This window comes from Protomyctophum parallelum (genome assembly GCF_964188405.1).
Source record: "Protomyctophum parallelum genome assembly, chromosome: 8".
Lineage (NCBI taxonomy): Eukaryota > Metazoa > Chordata > Actinopteri > Myctophiformes > Myctophidae > Protomyctophum > Protomyctophum parallelum.
In genome coordinates this window covers 41,773,648-41,796,722 of record NC_139703.1, presented here as the reverse complement: position 1 = coordinate 41,796,722, position 23,075 = coordinate 41,773,648, and the positions used below count along the sequence as shown (strand labels likewise).

Sequence of the window (23,075 nt, the reverse complement as noted above, 5' to 3'; positions counted from 1 at the left end):
ATAATGCCATTAGAGTACACTGTGCTGTCTGGATAGTGAGGGCATGTTGCTCATTTTCGACTTTCGTGTCTGTGCGGTGCGGCCACTTCGTACTGTATTTATTGTCTGTTCATATCTTCCATCAAGGACAAGACAAGAAAGTGAAAAGATAATCAGAAAGAGAGAGTAGAATAGACAATAGACAAAGACAATTATGTAGCCTATACTGTAGGTCTGTTATGGACAAACATATTTCCTCTCGGGGAGAAGGAATAGATCAAGATTGCTCTGATGAAGGCTCTGAGTACTTGACCAAACAGCCCAATTCCCCAAGAGGGCAAAACTATTGTATAACTTCTTCTACACAGGCCTGCTACACTTTTCTTTTTTTTCCCTTTTTTTTATCCCACGATTTTGTAACCCATTTTTCACCCCTGTGTCAATCATCTAATGTGATCCTGGGCTCTACACACCCTCCACCAACCTATAGTCCCCATATATGGGGGACAAGAACTCATGCTTCCTTCATGCCTGAGTGTCCAAGTTGCTCCTTTACACCTGACAGGGGGGAGTTTCCCTGGTTGGACGTAGCGCGTGGAAGGAACACGTTATTCCAACCAGTTCCTTTCCCCTCCATCAGGCACCCCGGCTGGCTAGGGGGAGGCAGTTTTAGTGACCAGGATTACTGCATGTTTTTTGTGAGAGTACCTACCCTAGGGGACACGGGGAGAACATGCAAACTCCACACAGAAAGGCCCTTTCGCCAACCCCGCCTTCGGGTATGGGCACTGATGATGCAGAGGAGGAAACACGCCACCAGCACCCACAGCGTCCCGAGCGGGAATCAAACCCAGAACCTTCTAGCTGTGAGGCGACAGCACTACTAACTGTGCCACCGTGCCCCCATGGCCTGCTACACTTTAATAGAACGCTGATAGGTTAAGTTGGAAATAGCAGTGTAGAGCAGGGGTGCCCAAAAGGTAGATCGCGATCTACCAGTAGATCACAATGGCTGTGCAGGTAGAAAGCCATTTTCAGCAAGGATATTATGTTTTTGGTGGGTAGATCATGTTGAGCTGGTCATTTTGAAAGTAGTCAAAAAAGTGTGGTGTAGAGTAATCCTTGTAAATCAGCTGTTAAGGGTTTATGACCAGGTGACAGCAGGACATTCCTAATGCTCTACTATTTTGTACAAATGATATAGGCACATTAGGCATTCTATAAATTCCTCCCACTACAGTCTTGCTCCGCCCTCTGCCCTGTCTGCTGTCCCCTGTTCCCTGACCACCTCTGTCCCCCATGCCCTCTGACAGTAAGTATTGTTTACTCAGACATTGGGTGGGGTGTCCTGTTCTCAAGGGCATCCTGTTTTGCAGCTGACCCTCCCCCAGTAGTGAGTGAGTGAGTGCGTGTGTAGAAGTGGACTGCCTGGTCACTAAACTGCCTCCCCCTGGCCAGCCGGGGCGCCTGATGGAGGGGAAAGGAACTGGTTGGAATAACAGGCATGAAGGAAGCATGAGTTCAAGTCCGTTGCTCTCCCCTTGTCCCCCATATATGGGGACTAGGTTGGTGGAGGGTGTGTAGAGCCCAGGATCACATTAGATGATTGATTGGTTACAAAATCGTGGGATAACAACAAAAAAGAAAAGAAGTGGACTGCCTCCAGGCCGTAGCTCTGGTACATACAGTACGTAGCATTAAGGAGAACTCCTAAATAACGCTATATGGACCAGACACGGGAGCTCAGCCACAATGTAAACACTGCCGGGCACAGAAGGTCAGATTCATTAACCTCTGCCTCTCTTGTACACACGCACAGAAAGATTGGGGGCACCAACAACTATGAGCTTTGAATAACATTCAGTGAGTGACAGGGCAGGCTGTTTAGCATCTTACTCAAAGGCAATTTGACAGAGTGCACATTCACCCATTCACACGCACATTCATACACCGATGGTCCGATGATGGAGGAAACCATGCAAGGCTACACATCGGGAGCAATTAGGGGTTCAGTGTCTCGCTCAACGACACTTCGACACCAACTCTGGGGGAGCCCGGGATAAAAATGGGAACCTTGCGATTCCCTTCCGGCCGCTCTACCGGCCACTCTACCCCATGACCCACTGCCGCCCCAAATTGACCCTTACATTGATTCCCTGTGGTTCTGGGTTATTTCAGGCATAACTTTGGCAGTCTGTGAGCCACAGAGAAGTTTGTTTGAATCTCCACACTTTAGTGGGTGCAGCAGAGCTTGAAAAGCTCCACTGAATGTTTCATAGGTACAAGAAGTTGTCTATTTTTGTAATTTTGCTAGAATTACATTACCATGTGATGTAACTAACAGTCTTCCATGGGTGGATGTGTGGATTTTTTTAAAATCGGCTTAAAATCTTAAAATCTCTGTTTAGTAATGTACAACAAGCGATGGTGGTAGTAATCAGTTTTTGGACGTATTGTAAAAATACTTATTGTGTAGGCTATACGTACAGTAGGTTATGAACTTTTTTTTTAAACTGAAGCTGTCAATTTGTGTCAAATAATTATAGTGGAGTAAAACGTACATTATTACAAGTACTGTGGTCGGCTGCGTATGTAGGCCTGTCCTCAGTGGTCCCTAATTGGCTGTTGATGGTGATGACGTACTAACTAAGGTATGTTTGGTGATAGGCTATGGGTATTTATCTATGTACAGTATGTCAGGGTAAGAATGGTGGTCCCTTATTGGCTGTTGATGGTGACGTAACTTTCAAGGTTGGTTTAAGGACCTTGAAACGTACCTTAGTCCTAAAGGATTTAGAACAGCAGTTGTAATAGACATTAGTTAGTAGCAGTACTTGTGCGCTCTGCTTGTGCTACTTGTGTGCAAGGCGCAAGTTGGCACCTCAGAGTGAATTTCTAGTTACTTGCCGCAAGCAGAGCGCGAAGTAATAATTTCGCCCAGTCTCTTTCACCGTGACAGCCAACCCGCCATTTGATGTGTATGCAAAAAAACATCAAATCTGTGCCTGTTTTGCTGGGACCAGATTACACAAATGACCATATTTCTTACGTCATCATTGAGAGCTAGTCATACGTATACTATATACATAATCAGTAAAAAATAAAATAGCAAATTGTGCCTGATCTGCTGGGACCAGAGTATGTGGTGTGTATATGTATGACTAGCTCTCAATGATGACATAAGAAATATGGTCATTTGTGTAATCTGGTCCCAGCAAACGAATGTAGAGAGAGAAATGATACGATTACGACAATCACCTCTTGAAAATCCAAATATACGGAAGATAACTCAATTACCATTAAAACATTCATTAAAAATTTGATTATTGAACGTCAGAGGTTATCTAACACATCTAGAAGATATAAACTCAGATTCCCAACTCGAAATGTTGGATCCAATAGCTTTTACTGAAACACACTTAAAGAAAAATAATAACATTACTTTTAAATTAAAAACAATGAACACGAATTACAATACAATCAGGAATGACAGAGAAAAAGATATAGGTGGGGGAGTTATGTTTGCTATAAAAGAAGATATTTCCATTGAAATTATTCAAAATGAAATCAGGATATTAGAAAAAGTAGAACACGTATGTATACATGTAAAAGATAAAGATCTTATGTACAGATCACCTGAAACAGACCTTTCGAAATTAAACACATTTCTCGAAAACATGGTAAAGTATCTATCATCTCCGACTTCTGCAATTATGATAATAGGAGATTTCAATGAAGACCATAATACTGAGAAAGATAGAAGTATAAAGACCTACATGTCAAGATTAGGCTTTAAACAATTAAATACAAATCCAACTACAGATTACGGAAGTATTTTAGATGTATGTATATTTTAACAAATGTGAAAGTATTATTACAGAAATTGAAGTTAGAGACACATATTACTCTGATCATGATTTAGTATTAATATCACTATAGTCCAAGATTAAATACATTTAAAACAATTGACAATTTACAATAAGTAATACAATAATTATACTGTATAATATATTTTAATTCAGTTTATATACATTTTTTTCATCACATATCAATGATTTATTTTTCTTTGAAAAACTAAAAAGGGATCTAGAATATATCTACGTCGATAAAACTGTATTTCTTATATAGATAGAAACTTGAACCATACTTAATAATACTAGGTGTTTACATGCATAAAGTAGATAGGTAGCAAATAGTTACACCTAATAATTAGACATTTCAAACGTTCCTTCACAGAGATATTGAGATTCCACCGTTTACAGAATAATTATACTGTATAACATATTTTAATTCAGTTTATATACCTTTTTTCATCACATATCAATGATTTATTTTTCTTTAAAAAACTAAAAAGGGATCCAGAATATATCTACATCGATAAAACTGTATTTCTTATATACTGTAGATATAAACTTGAACCATACTTAATAATACTAGGTGTTTATATGCATAAAGTAGGTAGGTAGCAAATAGTTACACCTAATGATTATACATTTCAAACGTTCCTTCATAGATATACTGAGATTTAACAGTTTACAGCGGTCGAAAGTACTTGCGCGCTCTGCTTGCGCACTAGTTGGCCATTTATGGCGTACTAGTGTGCAACTCGACAGAGTGCAGTTCTAGTTAGTCTCTGTGGTGTAGTAGAGTAGAATTATAAAATATCAGGAAATGGAAACACTCCAGTATAAGGTAAAAGTACCTTGACATTGTAGTGATCATTGTATTACTGCACAAGAATACTCACACACTGTGCGGAGGACGTATATGTATGATGATGATTAAAAGCAATATGTCTTCAGTTAATCTGTTCGATAACTATCTAAACTAACTATCACAAACACATCTTGCACATGATTGAATAGCTGTATGTGTGCATTACCCAGTGGTACTGTAGGCATTATTATGGATGCAAGCTTTTAAAGCCCATGTAATATATTGTGTGTGTGTGTGTGTGTGTGTGTGTGTGTGTGTGTGTGTGTGTGTGTGTGTGTGTGTGTGGGTTGAATGTTCATGCATTTCCTTGCTTGTGGTCGGCAGTGTTTTACATAACAACAGTCACCAGGGACCTGTGGTGGAAATTCCCACGTGGAACGGATTCATAAGAGATCTAAGAATATTCAATATTATATGTAAATGATAACTTATGCATCATCAGGTTAGCTTAAAGCTCTTGTACTTCATGACAAGACCTGGTTAAAAATGCACAGTGACACAAAAACTCATGCATGCGCCATACATAGCCTATTGAACATCAATAAGTAAAATCTGTATCAAATATCTGTTTAATAGCTTAGGCTACAGTGGCCACATTTCCAAAGCCTCGTGACTGATTTATACTTGGTTGAGCGGTGTGTTGCGCACTGAAAATAGCCCATCTACAAGCTCACAATGCGTCGAGCTGTGATACATTGTGAGCTTGCAGATCAGCAACTTCTGGTGAAAACATCACGTATGAACCCAGGCTTTATTTCTTTGCTTGGGTGATTTCAATTGTAAGAGACGTCACGTATGCATGCACGTATGCACTGGTTTATAATTCATATGGCGGGCTATGGTAGAGTGAGCACATCCTAAGATTTGGTTTGACAGATGTATACATGAATACGAGCGGTAATGAAATAAAATAAAAAAAAGCTTCCATCTACCTGCCACATTTTCCTCTGAAGATTCTCGTCATCAGGTGGAAGACGAAGGTTATATGCCACATCTGATTCAGAGCTCCGCTAGTTGATGCTGCATCACCCCATATACACTCTCCCAGGCAGACAGGGACTGTGATGATCTTGTCATGAAAAGAGGGAGAACTTAAGAAGCTATATAGTGTGAAAACCTGCAAGATTTAAGTTTTCTTCTTCCCTTTTTTACAACGTGGCTCTAGAGGTGAGCTGTCCGGAAGATCTGGCCTGTCTGACAGAGATTCTGTGAATGTCTAGATAGGTTGATAATGGAAGTGAACAGGTGTCAGATCAGATTTAGGCCAAAACCTTGGCCTATACAGTCATACGTCATAGTTGACGGTGATGCCATAGACTGACCCTGTCTTGTTCTCCTTGTCCTAGCTCAGTGGTTCCCAAACTGTGGTGCGTGCACCCCTTGTGGTGCGTGAGTGCCTTCTAGGGGGTGTGCGCGACATGGTTTTATTTTAAATATATTAACATATTATACCAATATATGGCAAGTATATACAGACTATGGCCTATGCTGCATATATATGCCAGATATGTGCATATATGTGGATGAATTGGAAATATATGTCTCTATATAGCTTATGCAATTTATATTTCCATTTGGGGGGGTGCGTCAGGGGGGGGGGAATGAAAAAACTCATTTTCAATTGAAATGAGCTAGGGCCTAGGCATATAGCTCATTTCAACTGAAAATTCGTGTTTTTCCCCCTACCTCCTTCCACTGTACACTGAGAGTTACAGGGTCAGTCTGTAAAAAATATAATATCACACTCGTGTGAACTAAGTGAGTGTCGCTCTTATCATCATACATACATCACATTCCGTGCTCAGCCAATCAGCTGAGAACATTTCGTGCTATACGGACAGACACACATACACAAAAAGCTATGCCTAGGAGCTGCATAGGAGCGGCTTGTGCCACTATATACCTGTATAGTATAAGCTTATATTAGATTCTCATATCCTGACATTTATTTTTCTGGAGATACAAGTCTGTTCATCACAGGAAGGTTAAGCAGGGAGAGTGAATACACCTGAATGAGCAGCAAGGCATAAGGCTCATACATAGTATGGATTCTATACCTCCTCCGTACACTGTGGCGTGTGGCCCCCCATTGAAGCCACAGTAGAATCTACACACCATAGAGTGCCGAAGTCCTGACGTCACTCACTCATCCCCTGGTTCTGCCTGGTTCACAGAAGTAATTTATCTATGGAGAATAACATGAGGTCATGTTAAAATCGTTTCATATAAGCATTGTGGTCCAAAAATAAACAAGCTGTCTCAGCGTTATTGTCAGGGAGGTGTCTCTGTATCGTTTGCGACAGTCAGTCACTCATATGATACAGTCTGTCTCTAGCGAAAATGTAACTAATTCAGTAGCAGTAACAATAGCGTTTTCTCTCCATATGAGTGAAACGGCCGGGATGACATGTTTATTTTTCAAACACGCCTTACTATATAAGGCGATCTAAAATCCCCCTATGGGGATTACAATGCAAATAAAAAGTACACAAACCCGTGGATTTGCGCTTTGCGGTACACGAACCCGTGGATTTTGTTTGTGAATAAAACATTATTTTAAACAATCTGTAATGACAGGGTATGTTAATACAAAATAACTAACAACTGCTTCTCAAAGCTTCTCAACCTTTTTATGTTTTATGTAATTTTTGCCATAGCAGTTATTTTAAGACGGAAAGCAATCTCTGCCAGATGGTGGGTTATGTCATTTCAGAACACTTCACATCCAAGAAACAGTTGTGCAAACACGAGCACCATTTGCCAGAATTAGGACACCAAGCATAGCATAATATAGAATGAATAGTCCATCTGTGTTTATTGACGCTGAGGAAGTAATTTAGCTTGCAGATTAATTTATAATATTCAGTCAACATGACTCATCCTGCAATTATTTTTGCACAATTTGCGTATAGGCACATGAACAATACTGCACAGGGATGTGAATTATCGATGAATGCATTAATTGTTAATTGCTAAAGATTTAAGCTTATCGATCCTGATTAGTTGATAAGCTGCGTTTTTGTAAAAGATCGGAGAATCTTAATTTCCCTCAATGTCTAACATACAAATCTACATTTTGCTGATATACAGAAATTATACAAAAGGCATATTATATTCCTTGATCAAAAAGATATTTGACCATTGATGATACAGGGCCAGGCAATGGCATCTTTGCATATGGAGACAGCATTACATTAAAAGAAAACCACCCAATGATAGAACGCATAATCTTCGATTAATTACGATTAGTAATTAACTGTTAACTTTAACCGACTAATTTCTTAACGGCGATTAATCGGTTAACGATAAACTATTAACATCCCTAGAGTCAAAATATCATTCTAAGGGGCAGGCTCTCCCTATAGCTGTGTCTCTCTCCAGCTTTTTCTTGAATCTTTTCAGATTGGCAACCAACCTCAAAATGTATGGAATGGACGATATTATGGACCAAGATGCATGCAGGCTTGCAGGTGAAAAAAGGCCAGCAGAATGTGCACCTTCTGTGCATGGGAACCCGGACGATTATTTGCACTACGCAAACTATACGCTGCGTGGAGTCGTGGTGGAGGTGGACTCGGTAGAGCCCCCCCAAGGCATGGCTTCCTGCCATGGTACAGGACGGACAGGACGGACAGGACAACTTGTCCTGTCCGTCCTGTCCCCGAAAAATCAACATTACAGATAGTGCCCGTTCCGCAGCAGTTGATTTTTTTCCCCAATTAATAGTTTACTAGGCTATATACTTGGCTTCCAGGCTTGGCTACTTCTATTTTACAGTACAATTTCAAAATATAACATGTGCGGTATGCCTCGCTATCGCATTCAAATATCCAAATGAAATTGTAAAACAATAATAATAATAATAATAATAAAAACTCTTGTTTTCAAATGCGCGCCACATGGAAACATATGCAATTGGGGCCGGCCGCGGCGCTGTCGTCTACCGTGCGTTCTCCACGTGCGTAAAACAAAACAAACACCATGGACATGAACACAAGACTTTGGGGCAAAACTTCATGTTATTTACCAATTTCCATGCTGTGTGTAACCAACAAAAGTGCGCTCTTTCATGGCATGCTCCTTGGCAGCACTCGGTGAGTAAATTGCTATTAATGCTGGCTTAGCCTAAACAAAGCCATATGGGTTGGGTTCACATGACGCACATACAGTCATGTTGTTCCTGGGCTAATGCTGCTGGCTAAAGTTTTCTTTCCTACAACATTGCATTGCATCTGTCTATTGGAACACAGTCACCGACTCACATTCAGCCTAATAAGATTTAGACTCATTTAGACTATGTATTTATCGATCGATAAATACATTATGATGTAGGCTATTTATCGTCTAAGATAACTCACAATTCAACAATTCAACTCACACTGCTGCTCACAGATGCGTTGCTTCGTTCGTTGCCGTCACAATACAAACTGTCTGCCATTATCTTCTCTTGTTGCACAAATGTTACATGGTCTAGGCTGTTTGCAAATCTAGGCATATTTTGTGAAAACAATAAATAACATATGATGACGATGACCTATGCTATGCTGAGCTTGTAGTAGCATTTTTTCGAGAAAATCACAGATTTCCTGCCTGGTAAATTCTTTGGAACGGTTTGACTACCAACTTGAGTGAAGTTCTCCTTAAGTAACCGCAGGTGAGGCAATTAAGGAATCTACTCTTAACTAGAAAAAGTGCCCTTCTGGGCACAAGTCTCCACCAGGAGGATAGGAGTGTGTGTGATGTTTGGCAAAATGTTCAGGTAATAGAAACATGTTTTTTTGATCTTTTGTTTTTTGCAACAATTTTCTTCATTTTGTTGAGGAAATGCAGAGCCAGATCACTCATAACTCATATTTAAGAGTAGGCTATACACTACAGCTTTATCACTGCAAATATTCAATGACCTATCAATAAAATATATAAATTCAATTTAAATATCAATTAGGGATGCTCCGATCAGGTTTTTTGGGACCGATTGTTTTACTCATGATCAGCCGATACCGATCTTGGCAAATTCCAAGATTTCCAAAATTATTATCTTTCAAAACCCACATTAAAACTGTTCCTGGCTGTGTGTGGGGAGGAAGAGGAGAATGTTTAGGCCTGTCACAAAGATGAAAAATGATATTATACATCTGATTTACATTTATACCACTTAACTGGTGTGAGAGATTGGTTTTCCAGGAACGGTAAATTGCCAATCACAGATAGGGTAAATTGCCAGATCGGAGTGAATATCGTCCAGAACCGATCTGTGGCCGATTATCGGAGCATCTCTAATATCAATGCCTGTACAAAACCATGATCATCAGTATGAACACTGCAGACTGTCGAAGCCCCAAGTTTACATTATAGAATATATCAATACGAAGTTACAAACACAACTATAAAACAAACTGGCTGTATTCGGGCCAAGTAGGACGGACGGACGGACGGACGACAAGCTTGAATTATCCTCTTTTAATCAACAAAGTGTTTGTTTCATAAACATCCACCGTAGTCTGTAGACATGTTATGAGCTTGCTTATGAGTTATGCTTCCAACTCCAAAACAAAATATCACGGCATGGAATTTCTTAGCAAACGTTTTGCAGATAATTCTGCAAAACATGTTTTGCAGAATTTAACATCGTTTAATACAAGCGGAAATTCGATTTTCGATCAATGGGCTGTCAATGGAGGGTATTGCAACTCTAGATTCATCCCATTATACAAAAATCTAGAGTTGCAAATTGCGGCTAACCTGCACATTGCAAGTTCATAGGACCTACTCAATTATGACACGTTTTTCAGTATAGGTATTATACAGTTGGAGGAGGGGGGTCGGGGGGAGCTCACACCTCACACTGTCTTTGTAGCAGCCATCCCAACACACAACAGTAAGTACAAAGGTAATGCTTTACTTGGCATTTATGGATTATGGATTGTTTTAATCATTCCTGGAGAGTGTTTTATTGTGCACTTATGATGAACGTAATTGATATGGGCCAGTAAGTTCACTGTGAAATAAGGAGTTACAAGTATTACAAATTAATTCATACTAGTCCTTACCCGTTGTGAGATATTTGCCCCCTCCCCCCCTTGTGGCCGTGAAGGGTACTGCGCCCGGGTGCGTTTGTAATTGACTAATAAATTAATTAATAATCATTAATGTGTCAAATTGAAAAAAAGGGCTTCGTTACGCCCTCCATATGCATATGGTCAATGCCTGTGTGAAAAGTGGGAGCGATTGGTGCAGGCAGTAAGGAGTTACGGCACTGTTTCTGAAAGACACACACGGACACACGGACACACACACATTCGGTTAATTATAGTATGATTATCAAAGCTTCATCTTTTACTGTTTGATATTCTGATGGAACAGTGTGGTAAGGCAGCTGGCAGGGAGGGAACTGCCTGCTGGGGGAATTGTTGGATCAGGTATATTAAGCATTTGTGTATGAAGTACACATCAGCATTCTGAAAGAGAGATCACAGCCAGTCAAGGGAGCAACACCCCGTTTAGTATGACAAGTACAACATTGCCATCTAATCTAATTGTCATCTTAAACAGGTTTCCTTTCAAGGCATTTCACACTTTATTGAACAGTACAGTGGATAGATGGGACAGATGGGGAGGGAGTGTCATGTTATGTAATAATACAGGTCATGACTCATGAGACAGATTTTAATGATGCCTGACATGATATCGCAGGCTCGCAGCAAGGTCTACCTGTCTGAGATAAGATGCCCATGAATTATCTTCTTCGTTTCACTATTAAAGTACATGCCCAAATTATTGGGCAGTATCTCCATACATTATAGGCTATATACATATGCAGTACATTATATATGTGTGTGTAATGTGTGTGTAGTGTGTGTGTGTGTGTGTGTGTGTGTGTGTGTGTGTGTGTGTGTGTGCGTGCAACGTATATGTATGTATGTGTGTGTGTGTGTGTGTGTGTGTGTGTGTGTGTGTGTGTGTGTGTGTGTGTGTGTGTGTGTGTTTGTGTATGTATGTATGCGTGTATGTATGTACTGTACTGTACTGTACTGTACTGTACTGTACTGTACTGTACTGTACTGTACTGTACTGTACTGTACTGTACTGTACTGTACTGTACTGTACTGTACTGTACTGTACTGTACTGTACTGTGTGTATGTGTGTGTGTACAGTATTGTGTCATGCTTTTTTCAGAGAATTTTCCCCCCAGAATACGGATGGTAGGGTTCAACTGGTTGAGTCTATAAACCATTCATGTCTTTATGGGTTCCTGCCACCCCAGGAATTACTTACTTACTTGATTTAACTTACTTACACTGATTGACATAGTGCTGAGCACCATGACATGAGATATAGGCTTTGCTGGATAACACGATTAATAAATATCACTTTGCAATGCAGTTCTGTCACTTAGAGATGGGATCACTTGATGAAATTGTACACTCCACTCAGATCACTTCCAAACTGTGCCATCAATCCCATCGCCATGTGATTACATTTTCATCTTTGATTGCTTCCATCCTGCCCCTTCTCACTATTCACTGATAAATAAGCCACTCTGTGTGTCTGTCAAACATATTTCCACTGGGATATGTCTCACTTGACATTTACCATTCATGCCATGCTAATGACTTCCAGTCCAGACAATTGAAGGTTTTGTTTTATTACATGTGTAGCAAAATTTGCATAAGCTATTGTTGGTTCTGTGTACTGTATATCGTTCCATCCATCATGTCATGAACATTTTTAACATTTGCATTCAAAAATAACATTCTGGTTGAGGTATCAAGTCTAGTCTCACAATCTGAAAAAGAAAAAAAACGTTAGACCTGCATGTTTATTTTCAACTGCCATAGAAATATATTAGTAGATACGTTATATCATCTACAATCTACATCGCCCATTCACTTTTATGAATGTAATGTGTAGTGAAAACCAGAGGCCTATTTGGTTATACTGCAGGCTGCTAGTTGTTTGTCCAGAGCAGGTCGAGTGTGAGGTGTACACTGTACATTTATATTTTAAAAAGCCATAACACAAATTAGCTCATGTGTTGTTAGTGAAGTAACCTAAACTGCCTCCTTTTAAAGTTGCGAAACATGTTCAGCGCCAATACCCCGATCCCAAAACATCTGGCGAGCGTAATTTAACAAGCACGTGTGTTTTATAGCTGCATGCTGCTGACGCATTTCGGCGTATTAATTGTACAGAGGCTGAAGAGAAGCATTTGGGGTGTGACTGTGAGGTGTATGAAAGGTGCACTTATACTCGGATGTAATGCTGTCCTGGGTAAGTGTGTGATATAGAATGCAACTGGGTTAATTCAAAGTGGAATATGTGAGGTCTGTATCGCTGGAGGCATATGCTATGCGTCCCACGTGCCTGACTTCCAAATGAATCAAGGCTTTTCCACAGTGTTGATGCCACTAGCAAAGTGCATAGGGCTTTTTCAAACACTAAATATTACATCAAATAACCCTGGCGATGTCTCTGGTGTTTCTACTGAAAGCAGATTCCGTTTTTCATGCTTTTACCGCTTTCACCATATGCAGATTTCATCACTGATTTAGAATAGGATTCTGTATCTGTAACATTTCTAAATTTAGCCCCCTCCCTTGATTTGGAAAGTATGTGCTTAGAATTTAAATCAGTAAGAAATCAATTAATTATGGACCCACATTATTTTAACCATACTGTATAGGCCTATGTAATGTTTATTTGAAATGCAAATAAACAGAATAATGAATACAGAATATAGTGTGAGTTGTCGATTTCCCTTTGTCTGCCTGGATTTGCATATGTGTGGTCATATTGCCATGCGTTAATGTCTCCATTAATTAAAGTTTGAACTCAAAAATGGAAAAGGGGAAGGTTAGAAATAATATCATTTCTTGTTAAATTTCCATTTCATCGTCTTAAATATATTGTTTCTTCCTTACGGCAAAAAGGTAATGAGCTCTATTTTTGCTAAAAAATGTCAGGATGTTAATGAGAAGGGGAAAATCTCCTGGAGAGACAGATCGCACAGTTCTCACTCCAGGCCTTTAAATAGTTAGTTTTGTTCTGTAATCTACAGTGTGCAGCTTTGTGCTAGCATAAGAATGCAGTCACCTCACCTGACTGTTTCTTTATCCTGTTCACTCTTTGAAAAGGCAATCAGGGGGCACGGTGGCACAGTCGGTCGTGCTGTTGCCTCACAGCTAGAAGGTCCCACTGGGGACACTGTGGGTTCTGGGTACGTGTTCTCTCCTCCGCGTCATCAGTGCCCATACCCGAGGTGGGGTTGACGAAAGGGCCTTTCTGTGTGGAGTTTGCATGTTCTCCCCCTGTCCCCTAGGGTAGGTACCCTCACAAAAAACATGCAGTAATCCTGGTCTAGGAAATAGATCTAAACTGCCTGGCCAGGGAAGGAGAAAGGATCTGAAGTGTTATTGCTCATATACATAATATTTTTTTACATACACATTACACGTACTGTATGTCCTGATGAAGATCGAAATGTTGATGAGCGATACAACTTCAGAGGAGCTTTTCCAGCATTACCAGTGTGCAGACTCTTTTCTTCCTTTTGATATTCCTGTTTGTCTTACACCTAGGAGCCCACGGGTGTGCGTGCACTACCTTCTTCATGAACTTGATCATTAACATTTAACCTAATGTTTCATGCTTGTCCTCTTTGACAGATTGAGAAAATCATGAATCTGATCGGGGCTGGCATCGAGACGTCCAACAGTCACCAAGTGACACCAAGTACAGGTAGGCCTAATAGTTTACCATCATACGGTCATAACATCTGGCTGGAGTCATTTATTTATCCCCAAGAATAGTGCAACTCAGGTACATTTTTACTCATATCAGAGGGTGGTTATTGGTTAACCCCCCCCCCACCACCACACCCTCACTGTGATTGTATAATTTGTGAACAGTGCAGCCAGCCTCCTTCATAGACATGAATTTAATTTACCTCGCATACTGTATCTCCATAAGAGATAAAGAGGCGTTCTGTTTTTCTTTTTTAAATTGCTGTTATTTTTTCCACCAAGAATTCTCTTTGGTTGTTTGACCAAAGGTCAACTTTTCCTCATTATGATTCAACCCCTGTACCCTCCCTCGCCCAGCCACCCACTCAACCACGCACGCACGCGCACACACACACACACACACACACACACACACACACACACACACACACACACACACACACACACACACACACACATGCATTGGATGCCCTTCGGGCTGCACAGAGGGAGAAGCCAGCTGGCATTATGCTCATTTTGTTTAGATTACACCGCTAGTTTGATCCAATGTAAGGCACCCCCACTGCTCACATTAGACACCTTGCCATAAGGTGATTTCATCACACAGTATTGTATAACAGACCTTTACTAGGGTCCACTATGGACTGACTGCCTTTTAAAAATCTTTCATCTTTCATTTGTTATGTACTAGAATTTCATCCTAGCGGCGCGCAGCGCAAATCGGAGGAAGGAAATTGTGGGAGCAAAGGTAGACAAAGTCACAACATTTCAAATGTTGGTCTCAGTGTATTTTTAATGGAGTCTGAGTGTATTTGTAGGAAAGAATGTTAATGTTAACAGTGAACGCAGTTGTTGTGGAAAGGCCAACTTAGTAAAGGAACAATTATATTGGGAAGCTGATCCAGAGGAGGGCGTGTAGGAGTGGGGTGATGTGGAAGGGGTGTTTCTGGTTCCAGAGATTGTCATGGTTGAGCCTGTAGAAAAGGAGACACAGATAAGGGATGAATCAACCACAAAATGTGAGTGTTAATGTTAACAGTGAATAGTAAAAGAAGCTGCAGTTTTGGTCAGTAGAGCCTGCATAATGGGAGAAACATGTCCACCAGGGCAGACGTGAAACAAAGGATAGTGATTTGTTTGATCATAATCATCTTCAGGTTAGCAGCAGTTTTATATTATTCAGAAATGACATATGTAGCAATGCAACAGCCTTACCTCAATGGGGATTGTAGGGCCAGGAAGCACAGCGCGAAGCAAGGCTTGAAAAACCACATTGGTAGTATGATGTTCCGGCTGTCCTTCTTTCTGCTTTATGGCATAGGTGAGAGCTTCTGGGTTACCTGTCCTTGAGCTGGCAACATAAAGCTGTCCGTGAGTGAAGACAGGGGACGAAAGCCAGACCCCCACTCTTGTAAGTGTCTGTCCTTGGGATTTGTTGATGGTGGTGGCAAAAGCGGTGCGGACTGGAAACTGCCGTCTGGCCCACTCAAAGTAGGAATGTTGAGGATCAGCAATGAACTTGATTCTAGGGATCAGGACTTCCTTTTGTGTGGCTGCAATTTTGCACAGCAGCAGTTTGTTGTTGAGGGTTCTCAGGAAAAACAGTTTGGTGCCATTGCAGAGTCCGTCTTTGGGGCTGATGTTGCGGAGTAGCATCAAGGGCATTCCAGGCTTGAGGGTGATGAGGTGCCTGGGAAATCCACTGGGGCAGAGGGTGTTGAGATATTCCACGTTGAACCGCATTCTGTCTTGGTAGTTCTCGAGGGTATCAGCACTGCTCAGGTTGGTTGACAGACCTGGTATCCAGGTTTCCATTAGGTTGTTGATGGTGTCCAGTGTCCACGTCCTTGTTGGTAGGGGCAAGCACTGATCGGCCATCCAGCCAGCCGGTAGTAGTGAAGTTGTTGGGCATATTGGGAAATATTGTTTCGCAAAATTTTCAAATTGGCGTGTACTACTTGAAATTGAAAATGCAATGCGATTTGCGCCCCCTCCCCCTATTTGACCGTGTAAAGTATCGAATTCCAATGGCTACTACTTTACATAACAACAGCTTCTGTTCTCCAGTTACAGATGCATGCATTGGTCCAAAGCAAACTTTTTAGTTTCGCTAGTGAGCAGTGTGCCGATGGTTGTTTTACATGAGACATGGCAGGGCCCTTATTTCTATAGTTATAATGATATTAATAATAGCATTAGCAGCTGCTATTTACGCATGTACCAATCATGTGCACACACGCATGTTGTAGTTACCTGCAAGTATCGTGTCCAAGTGAGTTGTTCCCGTTGGTACCGCGGCAGAAGTGCCGTGTTTGCATGAATGAAACTGTATGTAATCGCGCATCGAAGTTCTAATCGTGTGTGGTGCGAAAATTCCTCTCCTTCTCCTTCCTTGTTTTTTCTCCTGCGGACAGTGGAGATCAGAGCAGGACAGGCTGAGAGGCAGAGCTAGTAGCCAATTAAAAGACGGAGTAGTAGTTGCCAGGTTCGCGAATTGTAAGCGAGTCGTAGTGTGTGTTGAATGGCATTTGAATGGCATTTGTGGGCTTGTGAATGAATTTTCTCACATGTAATTTGTGCTCACTTGCATAGACCTGGTGAATTTAGCGTGGTGAAAGGGCAACAGTGTTCCGGGGTTGTGGGTGCTTCGGGCGATAATGTTTGTAGTAAACAAATGCATTGCCGCCGTGAGTGTGGACGGGAGGCATCTTTGGTGGCACTGCAATGATAATTTTTTGGCGGGTGGTGTCGAGTGTTGGCGTTGGGCGCGATAGGAGGAGATAGGTCCCGTACACTGCGAAGGTAAGTGTGTGACGTCACTGCCGTGTGAGTGTGTGTGGGTGTAGTGTATAAGATGGTGTTGTGGGTGTTGCAATAGCGACGTAGCTGTTGTGGCTTTGGGTTTCTTGCCATGTGTTGGGTACAAGTTCTCTAATATTATAATAGATGGTCCATGCACTTAAGATGGGCTGAGCAGAGCAAGGTGGAGCTCCACTCAAGTTGAAAGTTATATCCCAGTACGAGGGAAATGTCTTGACCGTGCACAATATGCAAAGTCAGAGCCTGGAAAAGAGATAAAATACCCAAACGCTGGAATAAGATTTCAAGCCTAAAAATGAAGCCTAGGATGAAAGGCCTCCAATTGCACAGTTCTGACCAAGTGAGTCGACCCCTTACAGAGTAGGTCAGTTAAATAATGAGTGCACAAAATGTTTTGCATCAGCTCTTTTTATAATGTGAACAGACCAGATGAATAGCAAAATAAATGTTAATGAAGGAAACACTAAAGGAGAATCTTTAAGCCTAAAATAAGTCGTTTTGTAATATTCTATATGGACCACATTTTCTACAGGAAGACGGCTCTTTCTGGCCGTTACTGCAGTTCATTATCTTTTTCCAACTTGACGTACTGTACAGTGCACAAACAAGCATTCCTAAATTAATTGTGGTCCAGTTACGACCTGGAATTGGGTGTTACATAACAGGAAACGTGTTTATATATATCTAAATGTGTGTGCTATTTATAGGCTTTGTTTGAACAACTGCATACTGAAACCATCCCAGATTCAGCTGAGTCACTCATGCCGTAGCTTTTGTACACAAGCAAAGTTGGAGGTTGTGAATTGTGAAGGGGGGGTGGAGTTGCTTCTTGGTAAAGGGTGATTTTTCATTACACATAATGTAACAGAAGTGAAGAAACAGGTGCCCCTTTAGAGACACAGTAGGGAGGGAGAGGAGGGCAGAGGGATAGAGTTACCGTATGCAAAGATGGGAAGCCAAATTGTCACTCTTTATACCTCCTTCATCAATTTATTATGACATTTAATCAGGATAGCCCTTATCGTTTATCTGTATTTTCCCTTTCTTACTTCCCTTCCATCCTTCTTTCCTCGACTGCAGCCTCCGTTCGTTGCACTCTTTACAACAGAGCTCATTTCCCGAGGACGGCTCGGAGCCAAGAAGTGTTGCCAATTAATTTTCAGGTAGCGGATCAGGTTACTTACTTACTTACTACATTTTCCCACAAAAAACAGACATTTTTCTATCCCTCTATGCATGCTCAGGAATGCAGCTGCTGGCGTTCTGACTGAGTACCTTGATTGTCTGATACGAGTAAAGCACTGAGTAAATGAGCTTAAAAAGGGAGAAAGAGAGACGTACCGAGAGCTAGCACCTCACTATGCTTTAGCTTGGGTTGTGTACTGGCACACACTGAAGTTCAAAGAGAAAATATCCTGTCTTCTCTTTCCCTGAATTAATTCAGCTTTGCGGCTCATTTTCTCCAGCACATGGGATGTGGTGACAACGAGCTTGTGACATTTCTCCTGACTGATAAAGAGACGCTGTTTTATCTAGGCACAACCTCTAACGCTGCCTGTAAACAAGCCTTCATGGCTGCTCTCTCTGCTATATGAGTCTAGAGCTAACTGGATTGAGACAGTACAGAAACCCACAGCTCGGCCCACTCGGCAGCAGTAGGTGCAGTAGGCACCGCCACCCATACCAGACCCTCCATCAGTCAGTAATTAGGCCCTGTTTTGCCCTGTGTTGTTGTCCCTGATGAATGGCTGTAATTGGACGGTGGAGTATTCGTTTGAGTGAAGCTGACTTTGGCGTTGGGCTCAGGAGTGACAAGTAAATAGATGAGTGGCGGTAGTGGGGGGTAGGGGATCTTTTGGTGAATCATAATTAGCCCACTTCAATCTTCCTTACTTCCCATTAGCATCTTATCCACTGCACACGTTTCATCACCAACCCCCTCTATTATTAGTCTTTGTCTATCCTCTTATCTATTTCCTGCTCTCGCTCTCTCTCTCTCCAGTTGTCACATGGTTCCCGTTCTTTCCTTTTTCCCTGCATCCTCTTCTTTCAATGTCTTTGCACTTGATGTTTTTCCCCTTTCTTGTCCTCTCCCTCTGTTCTTCCTCCTAATTTTTGGTCTCTCTCGTTCTGCCTCTCCCGTCTCTCTCTCTCTCCTCCTGGTATTCTAAAATGGTAATGGTGCATTTATATAGTCTTTTTATCCAAATCGCTTTACACAGATTGTGCATTACATTCACGCATTCATACACCCCTTGCTCAAGGACACTTCGACACTAACTCTGGGGGAGCCCAGGATCGAACTGGGAACATCCTGCTGCCCCTCCCGGCCACTCTACCCCTGAGCCACTGCCGTCCCTTCTGGTTGTCAAATACTCAATGTTCATTAAATTCTGAGCATGGGTCAATTGGGCCAATTTTGATTCCGAGCATGGGTCAATTGGGTCAATTTTGACACACTCAAGAGTTAAATGAACAACGAGGATGTTACTGTGTGCCGCCTTCTGATCTGGAGCCATGTTGAGCCATGACTAGAGACCTGGCCTGGCCTTTTACTTGACCACAACGGACTGCCGCAACTGGGCAACATGCAGCCATTTCTGGATGGGGCTCTCAATCAATACACCTCCTCACTTCGCCTCCTCTCTGTTTTGGCACCAACTCCCCCCCCTCTGTTCTGGATGGCTGACTGGCTGCTTTGCTGGATGCATGGCGCTCTCAAATTGGCACAGGGGATGTAAGACGATTGCACGTAGCCTGAAAAACCTGCATAATTATGCTCCGCCTGCAGCTGCACTCAGATAAGGCCAGTGATGGACATAAGGGAGCGAGGCTGCATAGACAGTGTATAGAGTGCTGCTGTAGTCTACCGAGACGTCTTCCTGCATGGATGTAAAAGTCTGTGTCGAAACGCCGTAAACAGTCCTGCGGCAGCATCTATTTGTCTTTGCAACGGCGTTCCTGATAAAGTTTATGTAGCCTAATCGTGCTTGTTGTCTAAACCTGGGCACAGCAAGCTGCCACTGCTGTATTCTAAAAGGGTTGATGTGACATGAGCATCTGGCGCTAATGGAATTTGCATCCGCTCCGTCATGCAGGCGGAACGGCTGATACAGAAATCACAGAAATGTGTGTGTGCGTGCGTGCGTGTGTGTGTTTTTTCTTCTCCCCCCCACTCCCAGCCGACAGCAGAGTTCTGCTGAAATGAATCAATACTGGTCGTCCCGTACCCCCCTCCCTCCTCCCCCGGTCCATCATCAAAGTGCGATCTAAATGAATTAAAGCTATCTGCTAATAAGCGAAGGGGTTGGAAACGGCCTTCATTTTAATACCGCTTGTCAAAGAAGAAGCTGTGGAATCAGTGCTCAAGCTGCAGAATGAGGCCAGAGTAAGACCATCATCCCTTTATATTCTAGTGAGTCATTCCTTACAGTTGGGGCTCCCAATGCTTGTTCATTGTCTCTGATGTTGTCCTTTCCGCAGTGGCAAGATCAGAGTACCTCTGTGCAAGTCTAATCAGTGCAGAGGACAGACAGACAGACAGACAGGCAGGCAGGCAGGCAGGCAGGCAGGCAGGCAGGCAGGCAGGCAGGCAGGCAGGCAGGCAGGCAGGCAGGCAGGCAGACAGACAGACAGACAGACAGACAGACAGACAGACAGACAGACTGACTGACTGACTGACTGACTGACTGACTGACTGACTGACTGACTGACTGACTGACTCTGAGACAGAATGAGAGAGACAGAGCGAGATGGAGCGGAATTGTGTTCAAGAAGATGGGGTGAGGGTACAGAGAGAGGTGTGTGTGTGTGTGTGTGTGTGTGTGTGTGTGTGTGTGTGTGTGTGTGTGTGTGTGTGTGTGTGTGTGTGTGTGTGTGTGTGTGTGTGCGTGCGTGTGCGTGTGGCTGTGTGCGTGTGCATGTGTGAGAGAGAGACAGAGAGAGAGAGAGACAGAGAGAGAGAGACAAAAAGAGTAAAAGAAGAAGACAGAATCGAGAGACGAGTGAAGTGCATGTGTGAATACTGTATATAAGAGTATGTATGTGTGTGAGAGAGAGAGAGAGAGAGAGAGAGAGAGAGAGAGAGAGTGCGGAGCTGATACAGTATAGTGGGAGGGAGACAAGGGGAGGAACAGAGTGTTGGTTACGCGGAGCAGCACCCATCAGGCAGCATACGGCAACCCTGCAGTGCAAACACATAGCATGGGGATGGGAGCATGATGAGATAGAGCGAGAGACAGAGAGAACGAGAAACAGAGAGAGATTTGCGCGGATGAGGAGGGGGATGAGCATTACTTGCTTTTCTGGATGCAGGAAGGACGTGGTGACTGTGGCAGCTGAGCCAGGGGCAGTGCTGTGGTCTCGTGTGTAGCCTCCCCAGCATCGGGGACACTATGCCCTGCGAACGCTGAGGAGGAGGAGGAGGAGGAGGAGGAAGGAAGGAGGGGGCGTAGTGTGTGAGCCAGGAGCAGCCTCTGTGACCGTGTCTGCCCCTGCCTGTGTGTCTGAGACAGGCAGAGGATGCAGCAAACCTCTGCCTTGAGCAGCATAGGGGCTTGTGGTGCTGTCCGTACCCAGCGCAGGAGGAGAACCGGGTGGGCTAGAACGGGGCTGATCGCCCCTAGAAATAGTGCCGGCGGAACCCGCTCCACGTTCCAGTGGGCACCCTCCGCTTCAGAATCAAAAGGCTTATACCTGCCATCCGCTGTCGGATCGAGCGTGGATTTTACAGCTCTGTAGAAACGATAAGGACGTTCTCTGGCTGAGCAGAGCAGCAGTCAAAGCAAGCCAGCCTCCTGGTGAGAGTGAATGCTGGGCAACACCGGCAGCGCTGGCAACACCAAGGACAACTGAGCCGCTTTCTGACGGCTTACCTGGAGCCTTATCAAGGATTCTATCATTGGATTTCATTGCAAAATCAGGAGTTTGGAATCAACAACAACGCTGGAAATCCTCAGTCAACCTTTTGTTCTTTTCTCTTTTTCTTGATGTAGGATTTACAATATCTCTGTCTGCCTGAGCATATTCCTCATCATTCTGGAGTGCAAAGAACAAAACAGAAAAGGGCTGTAAGCATACGTGTGTTCCACGAGTACCTCCACAGTACAATAGAATGCTGCTACCTTCATTCTATGAGACGTGTTCCTAGCTCTCAAAGAGGTTGACCAATGAAGCCATGGGACTCAGCCAGAGCTTTACAAGTATGTGTGGTGAAAACCCTGACCAATTTAATTTTGGGGATAATGACATATTTCTAAATCTAACCCTAAAGGTGTAAAACAAAATTATGGAGATGATTTAAGCCGAGTATGTGGGATTTAGGAAAATGTGGGATTTTGTTGTAGTACTAACTAGTTTCCATTTTGTCTTGGCCTGAAAGTTATTTCCTCTCTTTTGACTCTATTGTTATATACAGTATACACATATTTATATATATTTTCCCCCCTTTTGGACAAGCTATACCCGTTTCTTTTTTTTTTCACTCGCTCATCTGCTCACTAAAGAAATGTTTAGTGAGCCCTGTTTGTTGGAAGATGCCACAATGGCTCGGTCCAATGTGTAACTAACACTACCCAGCTTCAGATGGGCTTCCTTTTCCTCCACTACCTCCACCCTCACCTGACACCATCAAGCACTAACAGAGTCTTATAGAGATTAAGCCTAGTCGTATCACCCAGACCCCCCACCCCCTACTCCCACACCCCACCCCGCGCAGGGCTCGAACCGGGGCCGACCTGCGATCACCTCCTAGGCTCCTACCCTCCTTCCCCGCTGTGTCTTTTTGAGTTAGACCCTGGACCCTTGTCTCCCTCTCA

General features: G+C 42.8%; 1 protein-coding gene across 1 annotated transcript in view; it reads left to right on the top strand.

The window, feature by feature from the left end:
• Positions 1–23,075, top strand: part of LOC310863255 (ankyrin repeat and SAM domain-containing protein 1A-like) — a 68,072-nt gene that overhangs the window by 7,353 nt on the left and 37,644 nt on the right. Inside the window, exon 2 of the mRNA XM_083771462.1 lies at positions 14,362–14,434. Within this exon, the coding sequence (XP_083627588.1) occupies positions 14,362–14,434 (73 nt within the window). The remainder of the gene's footprint in view (positions 1–14,361; positions 14,435–23,075) is intronic.